The 14,353-nt window shown below is 36.1% G+C and overlaps 2 protein-coding genes across 2 annotated transcripts; one reads left to right on the top strand and one right to left on the bottom strand.

Moving 5' to 3' along the window:
* Positions 1 to 164: 164 nt before the first annotated feature.
* On the bottom strand, positions 165 to 8,678 carry LOC126370970 (protein pygopus). Its single transcript, XM_050016142.1, has 3 exons — positions 8,420 to 8,678; positions 6,686 to 8,160; positions 165 to 4,822 (listed from the first exon to the last, which is right to left on the bottom strand). Exons 2-3 carry the CDS (start codon positions 8,026 to 8,028, stop codon positions 4,702 to 4,704), a joined length of 1,464 nt encoding a protein of 487 aa, XP_049872099.1. The 5' UTR covers positions 8,029 to 8,160; positions 8,420 to 8,678; the 3' UTR covers positions 165 to 4,701.
* A 2,725-nt stretch (positions 8,679 to 11,403) lies between these two features.
* On the top strand, positions 11,404 to 13,997 carry LOC126370989 (39S ribosomal protein L2, mitochondrial). Its single transcript, XM_050016178.1, has 6 exons — positions 11,404 to 11,726; positions 11,840 to 11,952; positions 12,203 to 12,338; positions 12,981 to 13,061; positions 13,535 to 13,666; positions 13,747 to 13,997. Exons 1-6 carry the CDS (start codon positions 11,507 to 11,509, stop codon positions 13,950 to 13,952), a joined length of 888 nt encoding a protein of 295 aa, XP_049872135.1. The 5' UTR covers positions 11,404 to 11,506; the 3' UTR covers positions 13,953 to 13,997.
* The last annotated feature ends 356 nt before the right edge of the window (positions 13,998 to 14,353 follow it).

The raw sequence follows: 14,353 nt of genomic DNA on the forward strand, positions 1-14,353 counted from the left end.
GTCAGGAGTAGCTTGGCTGCAAAAAAATAATCTTCGGCGATTGTTCGGCGACATATCTCTACCCACATTAGGCGCGGGAATTCAACATGTATGTATGTTTCAACTTCCACTAATGTGTAAATGGATTAATAGACGTGGGTTATAGGGGTAAAATTGAATAAAAATTACTCAATAACAATTTTATTATTGCTTGTTATTATTCACATAATACAAAATAAACTATGCACAAGTTTAAGACCACTGACGTCGTTATTAGACTTCATAAACTATTCTGAAATACAACTTCGTCACTCACAACAGATGTGTTGTAGGTATGTAACACGTAAGTAACATTTACAGAGTGCTAATGCACATGCCGATACGTACTTCGAATCACACTTTAATTAACTCGCCTTGATTGTTAAAGAATCTGCTTGATTTCTTCAAAAAATAAGGCAGCTTAAGCGGGCCTGTGTGATTACTAAGTACGTTAATGCTGCTTTCGGCGTGCGTATTGGCAAGCAGGTGAAATTAATATACAATAGCAGCAGTCACCCGTGAACTAATTGTGATGATTTCGTTCCACGGCGCAAATTATCATTACATTACATTCATGGCTGAATATCCTAAGTAAAATTCTAATTTAATAAGTAACTGTACAATTTATCATCAATTATTTTGCGGATCTATTTCTTTAAATATATTTACAAGAGATTTATATAAAGTAAATATTTTAGACAACCTCTTGGTTACTCCAACTTTCCGAAGCGATCTTGTGATTTGATTTATTGCAATTACTTCAATAAATATATTAATATTTTTATTATTAACAGAGGTAAGAACATAATTTCACTGGGACTATTAATCAATTATTTTCTCTTAAAACAATGTCATGGTATTAAAATATAATTGAATTAAAAAATAAATAAAGTAGTTGTAAATACTCGATAAAATAAACTATCATCAAAAATATATCTGTTTATAAAAATGAAATTGCTTACAACTACAATAAGATATTTATTATTTCTGCTGCGTAATATTCATGTTACACTTATGGACAAAGTTGGGAATAATATTAATGTACTTGTAAGGCCTCAAAGCTCCACTTAAACAATAGTTAAATCTATAATTTTGATGTGAAACTTCGAGGTATGTTTTATACCGAAGTATATTTACTTGTTAAACTTTTGTCCTAAAGTGATTTGATTATTATCTTATGATTGAATGGCAGTGAATGCAGTCATCTTTATGTATAATTAGAAGTTTGTATTTCCCACTAATAGGGAAACGGTTGTGGTAGTATTTAAAGTAATATTAAGCACTATACACGGTATCAGGGAAGTCTTAAACCTATCGACGCGGAATCGGTTTTTGGTCTTAAAAACACCTGTATATCCATCTCATAGAAATGAATTTGAATGGCTACGCCGTATTAGTACGTAAGACATCTTCTAAGTGACTGTGCAGTAGATATAAAGGTTGTTTGTCTGATTTAGCAAACGCGACTCCGTGTCGATGAGTTGACCGAAACGATTAGGCTGGTTCACTTTAAATGCGTAAGAATTCGACTCGTGCTTATACGTACGAAAAAGTACGAACAATACCCATCTTCCAAGGTGCGAGTTGTTCCTCATAGAAGTGTTCGCAGAAGTACGAAAACGACTCCAAAATGTAGCCGACCTTATTCGACCACAAAAAAATATATCATTGCAAACAAATATCCTTTGTGCCTGTTTGAATTAATATTTATTAAGGACATTTAATTCCAACCTGTTGTATACAATCACAGTATGCTGATTTCCGGAAATAATTTTACCTAGGGTTCAAAATATAAATGACAAGTGTAACAAATTCAAAATTGTATATTACATATCTACAGCTGCAGTACGGCAGGCGCGACGCAATGCGTCCACGTAGGTAAATATGTATACGCCGTTAATATTCCGTCACACCACGGCTGCTAATATTCACCTTATGTATTGCTTTTATTGTATATTATTTTATCGCGTATTATATTATATTTCTTCGAGGCAATGACATCATAAATCGTCTGAAACAGACGTATAAGGCCAATGTATGTATGTATGTATATTATGCTCGAATCGAACTCTAGTTTCATCATTTAAAGTTTACCAGTAACAAATATTTTGTGCGATTATCTCAAGAAACAAGGTTATACCAATTTTTAAAATTGAAAAATATGTTTAGCTGATACATTTTACAAAGAAAGTTTTATAACAAAACTAATAGCGAATTACATATTTGTATGTTTCCTTTTTTGATGAGCTTATTTTTTGCAATTTTAATTTGTTAACACTTCAGTGTTTGTAAATGTAAGAGTTGTACGAAAATATGTGAAACGCAATGTACATAATTATATAAGTAAAGATACTCGTACAGTACATGCTAAGTTAAAAATCCATCTATATTACATAGGTATAAGGTACTCAATTATTATTCTGCATCAAGGGGACATGTCGTCGTAAGCTACAAAAAAAGTAAATTTTCACAAGATTTTCTTTACCATAACAGTTTATGTTACATTAATATTTGTAAATCATAATTCTCCATTTTTATTTGAAATGCTTGTATTAAAAAGGAAAGCTGCTTGTTAACAACACCGTAAAGGTGACAATATCTTTGCATAAATACATAAAAATGGCACAGAACAATGGACGATGTTAATTTAAAGAAAACAACTTAATATTAAGATTTTCGTCAGAAACCAAGAGCCAACCAATTAATCAATAGACAACACCCATTCAAAAACGATTTACGAATTTCTTGTTCTCATTTACTCGTCTAACTGTTAAAATTTTGTGCAATTATAGTTTAACTCATTTTCAATTTAACCAGTACGGAAATAACTATCATAAATGATTTGTAAAAGTCCCCAGGTTGGGTCGTAAAGTTTACGAACAGAAAACAAGTCGAGAAGATTATCAGCCGAATACTCGAACATACCATAACGTCTTTCGATCCCAATTCTATTGTTTACTTAATTTTTACATTTGGAAGTTTAACCGCTAGCTTACAACATAATGAACACGCGGGCATTTGAAATTTATCTTCGTCCGTATCTGCGTATCAACAGACATACATTTTGAGCGATTTATATGATCGAATATTCACACTATCTGCTTCCTTAGCAAGCAGGTCTAATGGTAGAATCCGGTGTTTATTTTTCGCGTCGCACCTTGCATGCCACGGCTGCTGGGTTAGTTTCAACTCTACTGTCTCCGCGCGTTCGTTATGGGTAGCGCCTTAATAGCTAATAATGGGTGTTTTATAAGACCTCGTCGAGTATTCGGTGGGTTGTGTGGCCCCAGGCTACGGCGCTCGGCGTATTATAAACATTAATATTCCTAGCTGCACGCTATCTCACACAAATTAAGTCACAACTCACAACCTCGCGATGACTGGGGCCAGTCCTTCACATAATCTCAGTTCTAAAAACTCTAAAACTACTAAATAATATGTACATATCTTATTACTTGTCTATTATTAAAAAATCTCCAAAAGTTAAAAAATTGACAAACACATTTTAACACTCTTATACTTAACAAAGCGTATGGATTCATCGTATTTACATGTAAATAACGCGCATAATGTTACATGCAAACTAGGGCACCGAAATAATAAGTACATTATTATCAATATAGCGAAATTAAGGATCGCCTCAGTCCTATCGCAGAATCGTTGGCATGGTTGAGGTATGACTTATAGTTGTTCGTGCAATCGTGAGACGGAACATTAGGCGACAACGACTCTTGATATTATTAACAGACCTATTATATTGTCGATAGCAAATACATGGCAAGCTTGTTGCGTTTCAACGCACATTCAAGCAAGCCGGAAAATGTGGTGGAACATCGATTCTTGTGTCATAACTCCACCATGGCGACGAGCGATAAGAAAAACACTGGGTTTGTGTACTCGACTCCTAACGTACACTAGGTCACCATATTATAAGGCGGAAAGTGTTTAGACTTATTCTAGGAGATATTTACAATATGCACAGAGACTGAAGCGGCACGCAGCTGGCATCGATTCCTGGGCGGCCAACGTATTGCTATTATATGTTTGTCTACATATACTGCCGTAACTACCGAAAAAATCACATCAAATTGCTTTAACGGATATGCCTAACGCAGAAACACGTGCGATGTATATTTCACACTACATTCACCTCGACGTGGTCTCCCCTTACATTACATTAAAAATAAATAAGTTACAATGACAATAACAGACTAGACTTGACGGGACCGTCTGCATTTCATCATTAAAATGTTTCTAACATTCACTTCGAATCGTGTGCAAGCCAAAAGGTCTGATGAAGTATAATTTTAACTAACATTCAAGTCTTTAATTTCATACAGAGTCAACTACCAATATTAACAGTTAATTTCGAGTGAAACACTATCGCACCTCTGTTTTGAGCTCAAAATCCAACAGATTAAGATGACAATCTTATGCTCACACTATCACGCCCGGAGGCGGGTTGACTAAAACACTGCAATACTGTAACATTCTACACCGGCACAGAGTGGTGAGGCCAATACTCTTAATTTATGCAATGAGATCCTTCTTAGTAAGACTACGACATACCGATTTTGACCGAAATAATTTTAGTCACATATAGTGTCCATGATGAAGTGAAATAAATACTTGTGATGAGACGAGTCAGATGGGAGGCAGTAGGAGGGGCGATGGTGCGCAGCGCTATGGCTTGAACTTGACGAGCGGGATGTTCTTGGAGTGCAGGCACTTGTCGCACACCCACTCTGCGTACACCTCCGCCGTCAGCAACTGGAACGCCGGCTCCGTCAGCCCTGTGCAGCCTCTGCAATTTATACATTAACATACTTCATATTAGTGATGTTCCGAATATCCGTATCCGTATCCGCGGATATCCGAGATAAAAGAAAAATCCGTATCCGTATTCGTGTCCGTTACTTTTCACGTGGATCTTTTACGGATCTTTTTCAGGTGATTAAGTAGAATTATTAAATAAAGAACTATAAAATTGTATTCAGATTGTTTTACCATAACCAAAACAAAAGTACTACCCGCGCAATGCAAGTTAAAACGTGTCCTGCCTGACGTTGCGGCGAGCGAAGACGTCAACTATCGTTTCAAGGTCGCGGGCGCCGACACCAATCGAATAAGAAAATAAAGATCCGTATCCGTATCCGCGGATATACATTTTTAACAATCCGGCACATCACTACTTCATATCTCTATTTTTATTCAACAACCTGCACTGCAATTTGCCTTAATGTTTACTGTCTATTTATTTGTACTCTCGCGTGTACGTTGTTTTTATTACATGTTTTGTTTTTATCTGTTACTGTGGTGTCCCTTTATAATAAACATTTCTTTCTTTCTTGCATTGGGGTATGGTAGCTGTGAGGTTGCTGTATTACATACGTCGACTTTTCATTGACTTGTAGCGCGATTGTGTCGATACCTGAGTCGAGTGAAAGGTACCTACATTACTTATTATTGCATCGCAAATGTATCGCGAATAAATCGGTTTGATTATTCACTTAGTTTTTATATCAAGTATTTTCTACATTTTAAAGCTAATTTATTTTGCTTTTGCCTTATATTGGCCGGCTTTTCCGGCTAGTTGGTGCACCTATACTAGAGGATTCAATCCTGAGATCCCGGATCTGGGGATCCCGGTCGTATTTTAGTCCAGCAATTTTCGGGTTTAAATTTAAGGAATCCCGGGATTTTCGGGATCATAATATTTTTTATATAAGTCAATACAAATGTGCGTGAAACTAATGAGTAAAAGTGTGTAGAATATCAGCTTCTCATCATGTAAATATTGATATATTTTTTATTAATTGGCGATATCAAAGAATTTATTAATAAACAACAATGCATTAATGTGTCTGAGTAAATATATTGTATTATTTTCTGTAGCTGTAAGAGGTTATGTTTATATTGTGCATAGACATAAATGTTTACAGCATATAGCCTTTTTGATAGTGTATCTAAACAAGATTTAAGTAGTTAATTTTTTAAAATTTTATTGTAATATAGATAAAAAACAAACTACTAGACAAACTAGATACCTAATTATGAATCAATTTCATAAATTATTTTCAGATGTGACTAGTTTCTTGCTTATTTTATCAGGAGAAAGTATAATTTTTTTTGAAGATTTAGCTAAAGAATAAAAAGAAAGAGTTGATTTTGATACGTTTCACTGTATTATTGTTACCACTTACTATTACCAATACAATCCCGGGTTAAACCCGGAATCCCGAGATTAGCTGTAGATAATCCCAAAATCCCGGGATTAGAAAAATAGACCAGGATACAATCCTCTAATCTCTACTAAAGACAGGCTTAACCACATAAGAATGAATGTGGGGTTATTATGTGTTATTCCATTAGGTAATTTTTGGCATTTGTGAACTTAATAGGTATTATAAATGCAGACACATTTGCTAATTATAAAAACTGATTTAACTATTACCAAACTATATCACAGCATTAACATAATTTAAGTAAGATTGATGTTATGCAAAACATTTGGAACAACTTTATTATCTTATCATTCTGATAACAAATAAAATTATTACTATTTCAAATATAAATATATAAATTTTAAATATCACTAAATTATGTAAATATGCACCAAATTTCCAACCAATAATAATTAATATTGATTTAATTTTAAACTACTTACCTATGAAACCAAAAGTTGCACCCAGACTCACACAGGATTGCTTGATCATTATCATGTACTTCTTTGTGACATACTCCACAGGGGTAAATGGGAGGGGCATTGGGGTTTTGAGGGTTGAACACCATTGGTTGATCTGGAGGGTAAACTTTGCCAGCACTTACAGGCATTGGTTTAGGGCCAAACATGCCCATTCCCTGCCCCATAGGGCCCACTCCTTGTCCACCTGGCCCTCCCATCGCCATTCCACTCATTCCAGCTAAAGGTCCACAACTGCCCATATTTCCTGGCCCTGGCCCCATACCCATTGATCCACCTCCTCCCATTCCCATTGGTCCCCCATGCCCCATATGACTCCCACTGTATGGGGGACCGGGACCCATAGACGTCATAGGCCCATTGCCTCCCATTGGACCACTTCCCATACTTGATCCCATCGGACTTCCATGTCTCATTGGTCCGCAATGACCAGGGCCCATCCCTCCACTCTGCATTGGATTTGAAGACATAATAGAACTAGTAGGCCCCATGGAACCATTTGAACAGCTGGGACCCATTGGTCCATTCATTCGAGGAACATTCATGCCAGGGCCTCCACCTCCCATTGGTCCATTCATAGGCCCATTCATTGATCCAGCTCCAAGTGGACTGTGCATAGGTGGACCCATCGGGCTGTTGCTCATGTGGCTTCCTGCCATTGACCCCATATTCATAGGGCTTCCTAGAGGACCAGAAGACATAGGTGAGCCCATTGGTATAGAGTTCATTGGGCTCATTGGACTGCCCATAGATCTCGAATTAGGACCCATTCCTGGACCCATACTATGGTTGCTCATTCCCATGTTAGGACCCCCCATTGGCGACATACCACCCATGTGTCCCATAGGACTCATATTGCCCATGGGACTTATTCCTCCTCTGGGTGGCATTTGCTGGCTCATTGGACTCATACTATGTGGAAGTGGACTCATGTGTCTCATTGGAGGTCCACCCATGCCATGCATAGGCCCCATCATGCCCATAGGTCCATTCTGATTCATCATAGGCCCATTCTGGTTCATCATAGGTCCATTATGGGACACTGTTGATGGGGAATCATCAAAAGGGTTTGAAGCTACTATAGTGTCGCCATAACCAGTTAATGGGGGAGGCAACAGATCTTGCGCAGTTGGTGGTGGTTGTTGGGTTAAGGCATTGTTAGCATTAGATGTTTTTCTCCTTTTCTTTGGGTTACTAGGCGCCGGTGCCGAAGGCGTTGGTGTGTCCATTGGCGGCTTGAAGTCCGGGGGGCCCAACCCTGGGCCCGGCAGCCTGTATGATGGCATACCTGCCAGATTGTGACTCATTGTGACACTATTTAGTTTCTGCTCTTATAACCATCGTGAGGAGTAACTTTAGAAATTAACTTCACACATGAGGCGACGTGCATTGTCACGAGAAAGCGCAATAAAGTGCCGGAAGACTGCTTGTGTCTATTTCTGTAACAGAAAAAATGCGAGTGAGAAATTGCTCCTTGTTTTTAATTTTGGTCGATTAATAAATAATGTAAAGCCATTGCTTGTTAATATATTCCTCTAAATGACTCTCCAGCTGTAATAGCTTGGTGGAGTCTCAACATGATCACCAAGTTTTGTAACCTGCCTTCGATAATAGCTTAAGGGGCAGATGCGTAAGTAAATTACCACCCTTATAGTCACTTTATGCAAAATGAATAAGAAATAACAAAATAAAACTCACAGCATTATCAATTTAGCATCGGAATAACTGATTATTTTTTTTTGTCTTCTTCCAGTCCCCAAGGCAGGCGTGCAACATATGACAAAATAACAAAAGTAAATCACTTCTTTCGCCAAGTTCTTGTTATTTACAGAAGGTGCTTCGTTGGATTATTGTTTTAACACATATGCATTGCACTTATAACATGAAATAATTAACCATCTAGTGCATTTTTATTTACGACTCACGATATTCCAAACAACACACGCCACATTCACGGTGTATTTTTATTACAAAATTGCCACTAGAGGGCGCTGTTTTTTTAACTTTTTTCTATTTAGGCAAAGACTGTGCGGTCAATCTACCAGACCGTCTGACTAATTATTACCTTACTAGTTACTATCCAACAAGTCTGACAGCTGTCGATAATAAACAGGCAACACAAAAAATAGCGTTCCATAGACAAAGCCCAACTTTGTTGGCCAACTCTCAGAACAATAACTAAAGCATAGAAGGAAGGCTAAAATAGCAACAGAACTCTATAATTCTGCTCTACTTTATCTTACGGAACCGGCGTAATGTTAGACAAAGACGCATATACAAAAATTGTTTCGTAATTTCGTAGGTTGTCACAAGTTTTTCATTGCCTAGTGTTGGGTTTCACTTTAGTAATATGTCGATAAAATTAAATTTACTTACAATTAATGTCGATAAATTTTTTTTACAAGATTTTTTTGTAGGATGCAATTATCTTCTTCTTGATGAAAGGAGACTCTGTCTCTGATAGGTAAGTATCTAACCATTTTTGGATTATATTGTCTGGTTTATATCAGTTTGGAGCTGCAGCTCACATTCAGGAAGGAAAGAAAATAGCCAACTGTTATCGTTTCATCGGTAAGTATTTTGTAATATTCGAATTTATTTATGATGTCATCCGCCGTGCACTGGTGTCGATCGACGTGCCGTGCAAATTGGAACCGCCGCCGCCGGGTCTAAGCCGCACAGACGGTAAGAGACCCGATGGGGTCACGCCATAGACATAGAAAAGAGTATGGACTGGAAATACCTACAGAAAAAACGTGCCACTCTGTAAACATAAAATGGCGGTCTTTACTAGGGCTACAAGCTGTTTCAATACTAGGATTACCATACTCGTACCTACTAGATATAGCATTATACTTAAAAAAATACGGCATACAAGTATTCATAAGAGAACAGAAAGGGAAAGTAAAAGGTAGGTAGGTGGTGTACTGTATCTTTCGTGCAAAACTTGTAAGTATTGTATGTTGTGTGCAATAAAGTATATTTGTATTTGTAAAGGAAGGTTTAGTCAAGATTTATCTAAGTCGCTTACACAAATCTATAACATTCATTACATTCTTTATTGGGCGCAGTTCGTATCAACCTGGAGTGTTGGAGTAGGAGTAAATAAGAAAAGGAGGTAAAATGAAATATAAATTAGATCGTAAATCTGTTCATTAGCAAGTATTTATTTCACACGTTATTAATTATGTACATTATATTTACAATAAATACAAATTTATTAATTTCTAAACAGTGTCAATTTGCTTAGAAACTGTCTTTGTGACACCCTGTCACATTGTTTTTTTTTTTTTTTTCATTAAGTCGTTTGATCTTGAGGCGGGACTTGTTCAGCTTTTCTTTTAAATTTTTCATCTCGTCTTCTTGAACTGACTGAAATAAAGTTTAATAATAATGTTAAAATAGTATATGTACAAAATAATCTATAAAAATAAAAGTAAAATATATCTGATTTAAGTGCATTGTGCAGCTGGTTGAATTATACACTCTATATATGTATATCATGTTAAAAATATAAAAAAAGAAAATTATTTGATATACCTTTTCATGTAAATCCAGTCGACACTTTTGGATTTAATATCTGAAATCAAAGATAATAATAATTTACTTATATAAAACGTGTACAACTCATAATTGTTTAGACATAAAACAACTACAGACTTAGTATATATACTAAGTTTATTAAGTACATAATAATATGTAGTTGAATGATAGATAGTATAAACGTGTTGTGATAACATGATACAAATATCTTATCTATCTATCCAGCAGTGAGATGATGCAGGCTAGGCTGAAATTTAAATTTAAACACCATTTCATCTGTCTGATCTATAATGTTCAATGTAGGAATAGCATCGTCTCGAAGACGCCTCCACTTTGAATTAGGAACACACATAAATGAATCCGCAGTAAAATGTTTCGAGCAAATACGGCTGTACTTATTTGGAATCCAATTTCGTCTATTAATGCGAATTATCCATTCTTTCTCTTTGTTATCGTCTACAGGAAATCTAAAAATTAAAAGTATCGATAATTTTAGTACATCACTATGGACAATCAACATAACCTCAAATCAATTCCGTATTCATCGATGAAACGTATAATATAATGGATATCTCAAATATTTTATGCTACAAATCTATTCAGCAAAACATATTACTTTCCTAAAATTGTTCAGCAGTTCACATTTCACTAGAAAATTACAAAAAACTTACCGATGAAACGACAGAAGTTGTTGGCTATTTTCTTTTCTTCCTGAATGTGAGCTGCAGCCCCATACCACACAAGACATAATGTCACACAGTCGAGACACTCAATTATTTGATATAAATAAAAGTTTCTTTCCATTTATTTGGAAAAATATTGTTAAATTATCACTTAAAACAATCTGAACACAAGACACTCGTAAACACAGTTGACGCGACCGTGTCAAATAGTTCGGTAAATATAAGTAAAATCTTCTTATGTATGTTACTATGTATTTGGCCGAGTTAAAATGAGTCCAATAGGTCCAAATGACATTTCATGTTGTGACAACCTCGGAAAAAATGAAGCAAAGAGCGAATCATTTGTCCTTTTCTCACTCATAGTTTGTGTCGTAAGCTAGAAGAGAGCCGGTTTATAGTTTCTGAATTCTTATTTTAGCCTTCCTTCTATGCTTTAGTTATTGTTCTGAGGGCCAACTGTCATTTTATTTTTTCTAAGAAAGTTAGGTTAATAGGTACCTATTGTATTGCAGGCAAATATTGAAATAAAATCAAATAAATTAAAAGAGCCATACCCGCTATGGCGTTAAATAGATTATTTGTGGGGCTTTCAATAACTCCGGCGTTAGTTAGTAGGAGAGCCATTCAAGTCACTGCTGCAAACTTTAGCAGTAAACCTCCTCTAGTGAAACCAAAACCAGGTTTTGGTAAGAGTTACAGGCGTATTGTACATTTCCCAGAGGAATATACTGTGAAGCCTTTGGAAGTAACGAATCTAGCTGGACGGGATCCTGTAACAGGTTAGTTTAAGCGAATAAAATCATAATATAAAATTCTTAATATCCTTTTCTCAATTAATTATTTTTTTAAGCTTTAAATTTCTCAGATATGAAGCTTTGTTTGTTTATTCTAGGTAGAGTAACAGCGAAAGGTATTGGTGGAGGCATAAAACACAAGTATCATTGGATAAGCTGGGTCAGAGATGGACCAGCAGAAGGACCTCCTCAGGAAGAAAAAGTTATTCAGGTTGGTATATTTATTTATATGTTTAATTATCAACTTGTTTGGCATTTACTGTCCTGCATATACTGAAATTATATGCTATATCTAAAGGTTAGTAATAAGACAGTCTTTTGGGCCAATTGTTTGTATGTGATTGTTTATGTAAAGAGTTATTGTAGGTATTGTATTTTTTTTATATACAATTTACACCCTTCTCTTTATTTTATTTTTTTTACTTAAAAACTGTTGTATGTAAAACTGTAAATACTTATAGATCATTGAAGATGGCTGCAGAACTGCACATGTAGCACTAGTGGCAGTTGGTGATAAATTGAAATATATCCTGGCCACAGAGAATATGAAACCAGGAGACATATTGAAGACATCCCGGTATTTGCCCAGGATACCAGGTAAATAGCTATAATTATTGTATTGGAATTTTCTTTGGGAGTGGCCTGAAAGCAGTGGGATGAAATAGGTTAATAATAATACAATAGAAATATACTTTATTGCACCAAAATAAAAAGAAATAAATATTTTTTTTACAAAGCTTTTAGTCATAGAATAAAGAATAATACAATGAATAGATTGGCAATTCTTCGATTCCCATCAACAGCACAGCTGGGTTTACCTCACCCTCCTCAGTCTTAATTTGTCTTCAATTGTATGGACGTCAGATGTCACACACACACACACACACACACACAGATGTATGTGTATGATAATAAAATGAGGTTTTTGTATGAAGTGTCCGGGGTGTGATTTAGTGTTAAATAAGAGGCAATGGGTAAGTCTTCTGTTGTATTCAATTTCACATTTGAATCATCTGATTGACCGAACAGAAATCAGTTGTTCCCGAATATTAGCTATAAAAAAAACACCGACCCACAGCGGAGCAGCATGGTGGAGTAGGCTCCATACCCTTCCAGTTGTTTGAAGGTAGGTCTCTGCCAAGCAGAGGGATGTTATAGGCCGTTTATGTTATGTGTGTTATGTTTGACTCATTTAGCAGTAAATTAAATAATGTTAGATAATGTTTTTGTTATTTTCAGTGAGAGCTAATGAAGGTGATGCATATCCACTTGGAGCTCTGCCCACTGGGACTATTGTCCACTGTATTGAGAAAGAACCAGGTAATTAAAGAACTACATAATGTTTATACAAATGTAAAATATTTACTTATTACATACATACATAAACTGCTGCAACTTACACATGCATGTACACATAAGCTCCCAACTATATCCCAATTAGGGTAGTCAGTGGTACGTCCATCGCAAGATGAACTAAGTAACCACACCTCACCAAGCTTTCTGTTAGACATGTATGTAACTGTCTACTTATTATTTAAATAAAATTTAAAATATTATTTAAATAAATAATATTGATACCTTCCCTAAACCTTCCTTACCTTCTCTAATAAGCCGGAGATTGCGCAGTCGAGAACAGTAGAAGGAACAAAGGGAGGCTTTTGCCTAGCAGCGGTATCAATTAGACTAGATAAAATGAGAAGATAAAACCTACTAATCAGCCTGCACCATCCCATTACAAGGCAAAGGTCTCCTTTTCCTCCAGCCATATTTATAATCCCTTTAAATATTTCTAGGTCAAGGCGGTCTGTACATTCACGCCGCCGGTACTTTCGGGACTATCCTGAGGAAACAGGACGACAGGATCATTGTACAGATGCCCTCCAAGAGGCTCTTTAGTTTCGATCAACATTGTGTGGCTGTTGTAGGTGTGTATGATAAAATATTATGTATTAAAATAGGTAAGTAATGTGAAATGATAATGAAATAACTTTACCACTGCTTCCAGGTCGTCTTTCAAACGTGGATCATGGTGATACACCAATTGGGTCTCCGCAACGCAACCGGTGGTTGGGCAACCGACCCCGATCAGGTCTATGGCACCGCAAAGACGGCCGCCACGGGCGCAAGATCAGACCACCAAAGCCAGTCAAAGAAATTGCCAATCGCAAAAACTTCCCCCTACCTGCTATTGAAATGAGTATGACTCCGTGAACGCATTTGTAAATAGATTTGATATTTAATAAATTCATCGTAGAATACTTGCTTTTTTTTGTCGACTGAAGTTTCTCCTGTAAATGTATTGTTTTTTGTGCAATAAAGTGTTTTGTTATTATTATAATTGACATCACAGAAGATCACAACTGCATCCCGATTGGGGCAGTCAGAGGTACTATGTTAGTGAAGACTGCACTAAAGATAAATTTAATAACTCATTGGTGCAAGTCCGGTTCCGTGGTTCGAACCGGCAGTCCTCCAACGGAATCCGCAATATTGTACACAGGACAGAAGAAAACAAACATATTTTATTATTTTATACACAAGTCAGCGAAACGGTTCATTTTATGTTTATTACAAATATCCGATAGACAGATGAAGATATGCACTTGAATTGG

This window comes from Pectinophora gossypiella, chromosome 11 (genome assembly GCF_024362695.1).
Source record: "Pectinophora gossypiella chromosome 11, ilPecGoss1.1, whole genome shotgun sequence".
In the NCBI taxonomy this organism is placed as follows: Eukaryota; Metazoa; Arthropoda; class Insecta; order Lepidoptera; family Gelechiidae; genus Pectinophora; species Pectinophora gossypiella.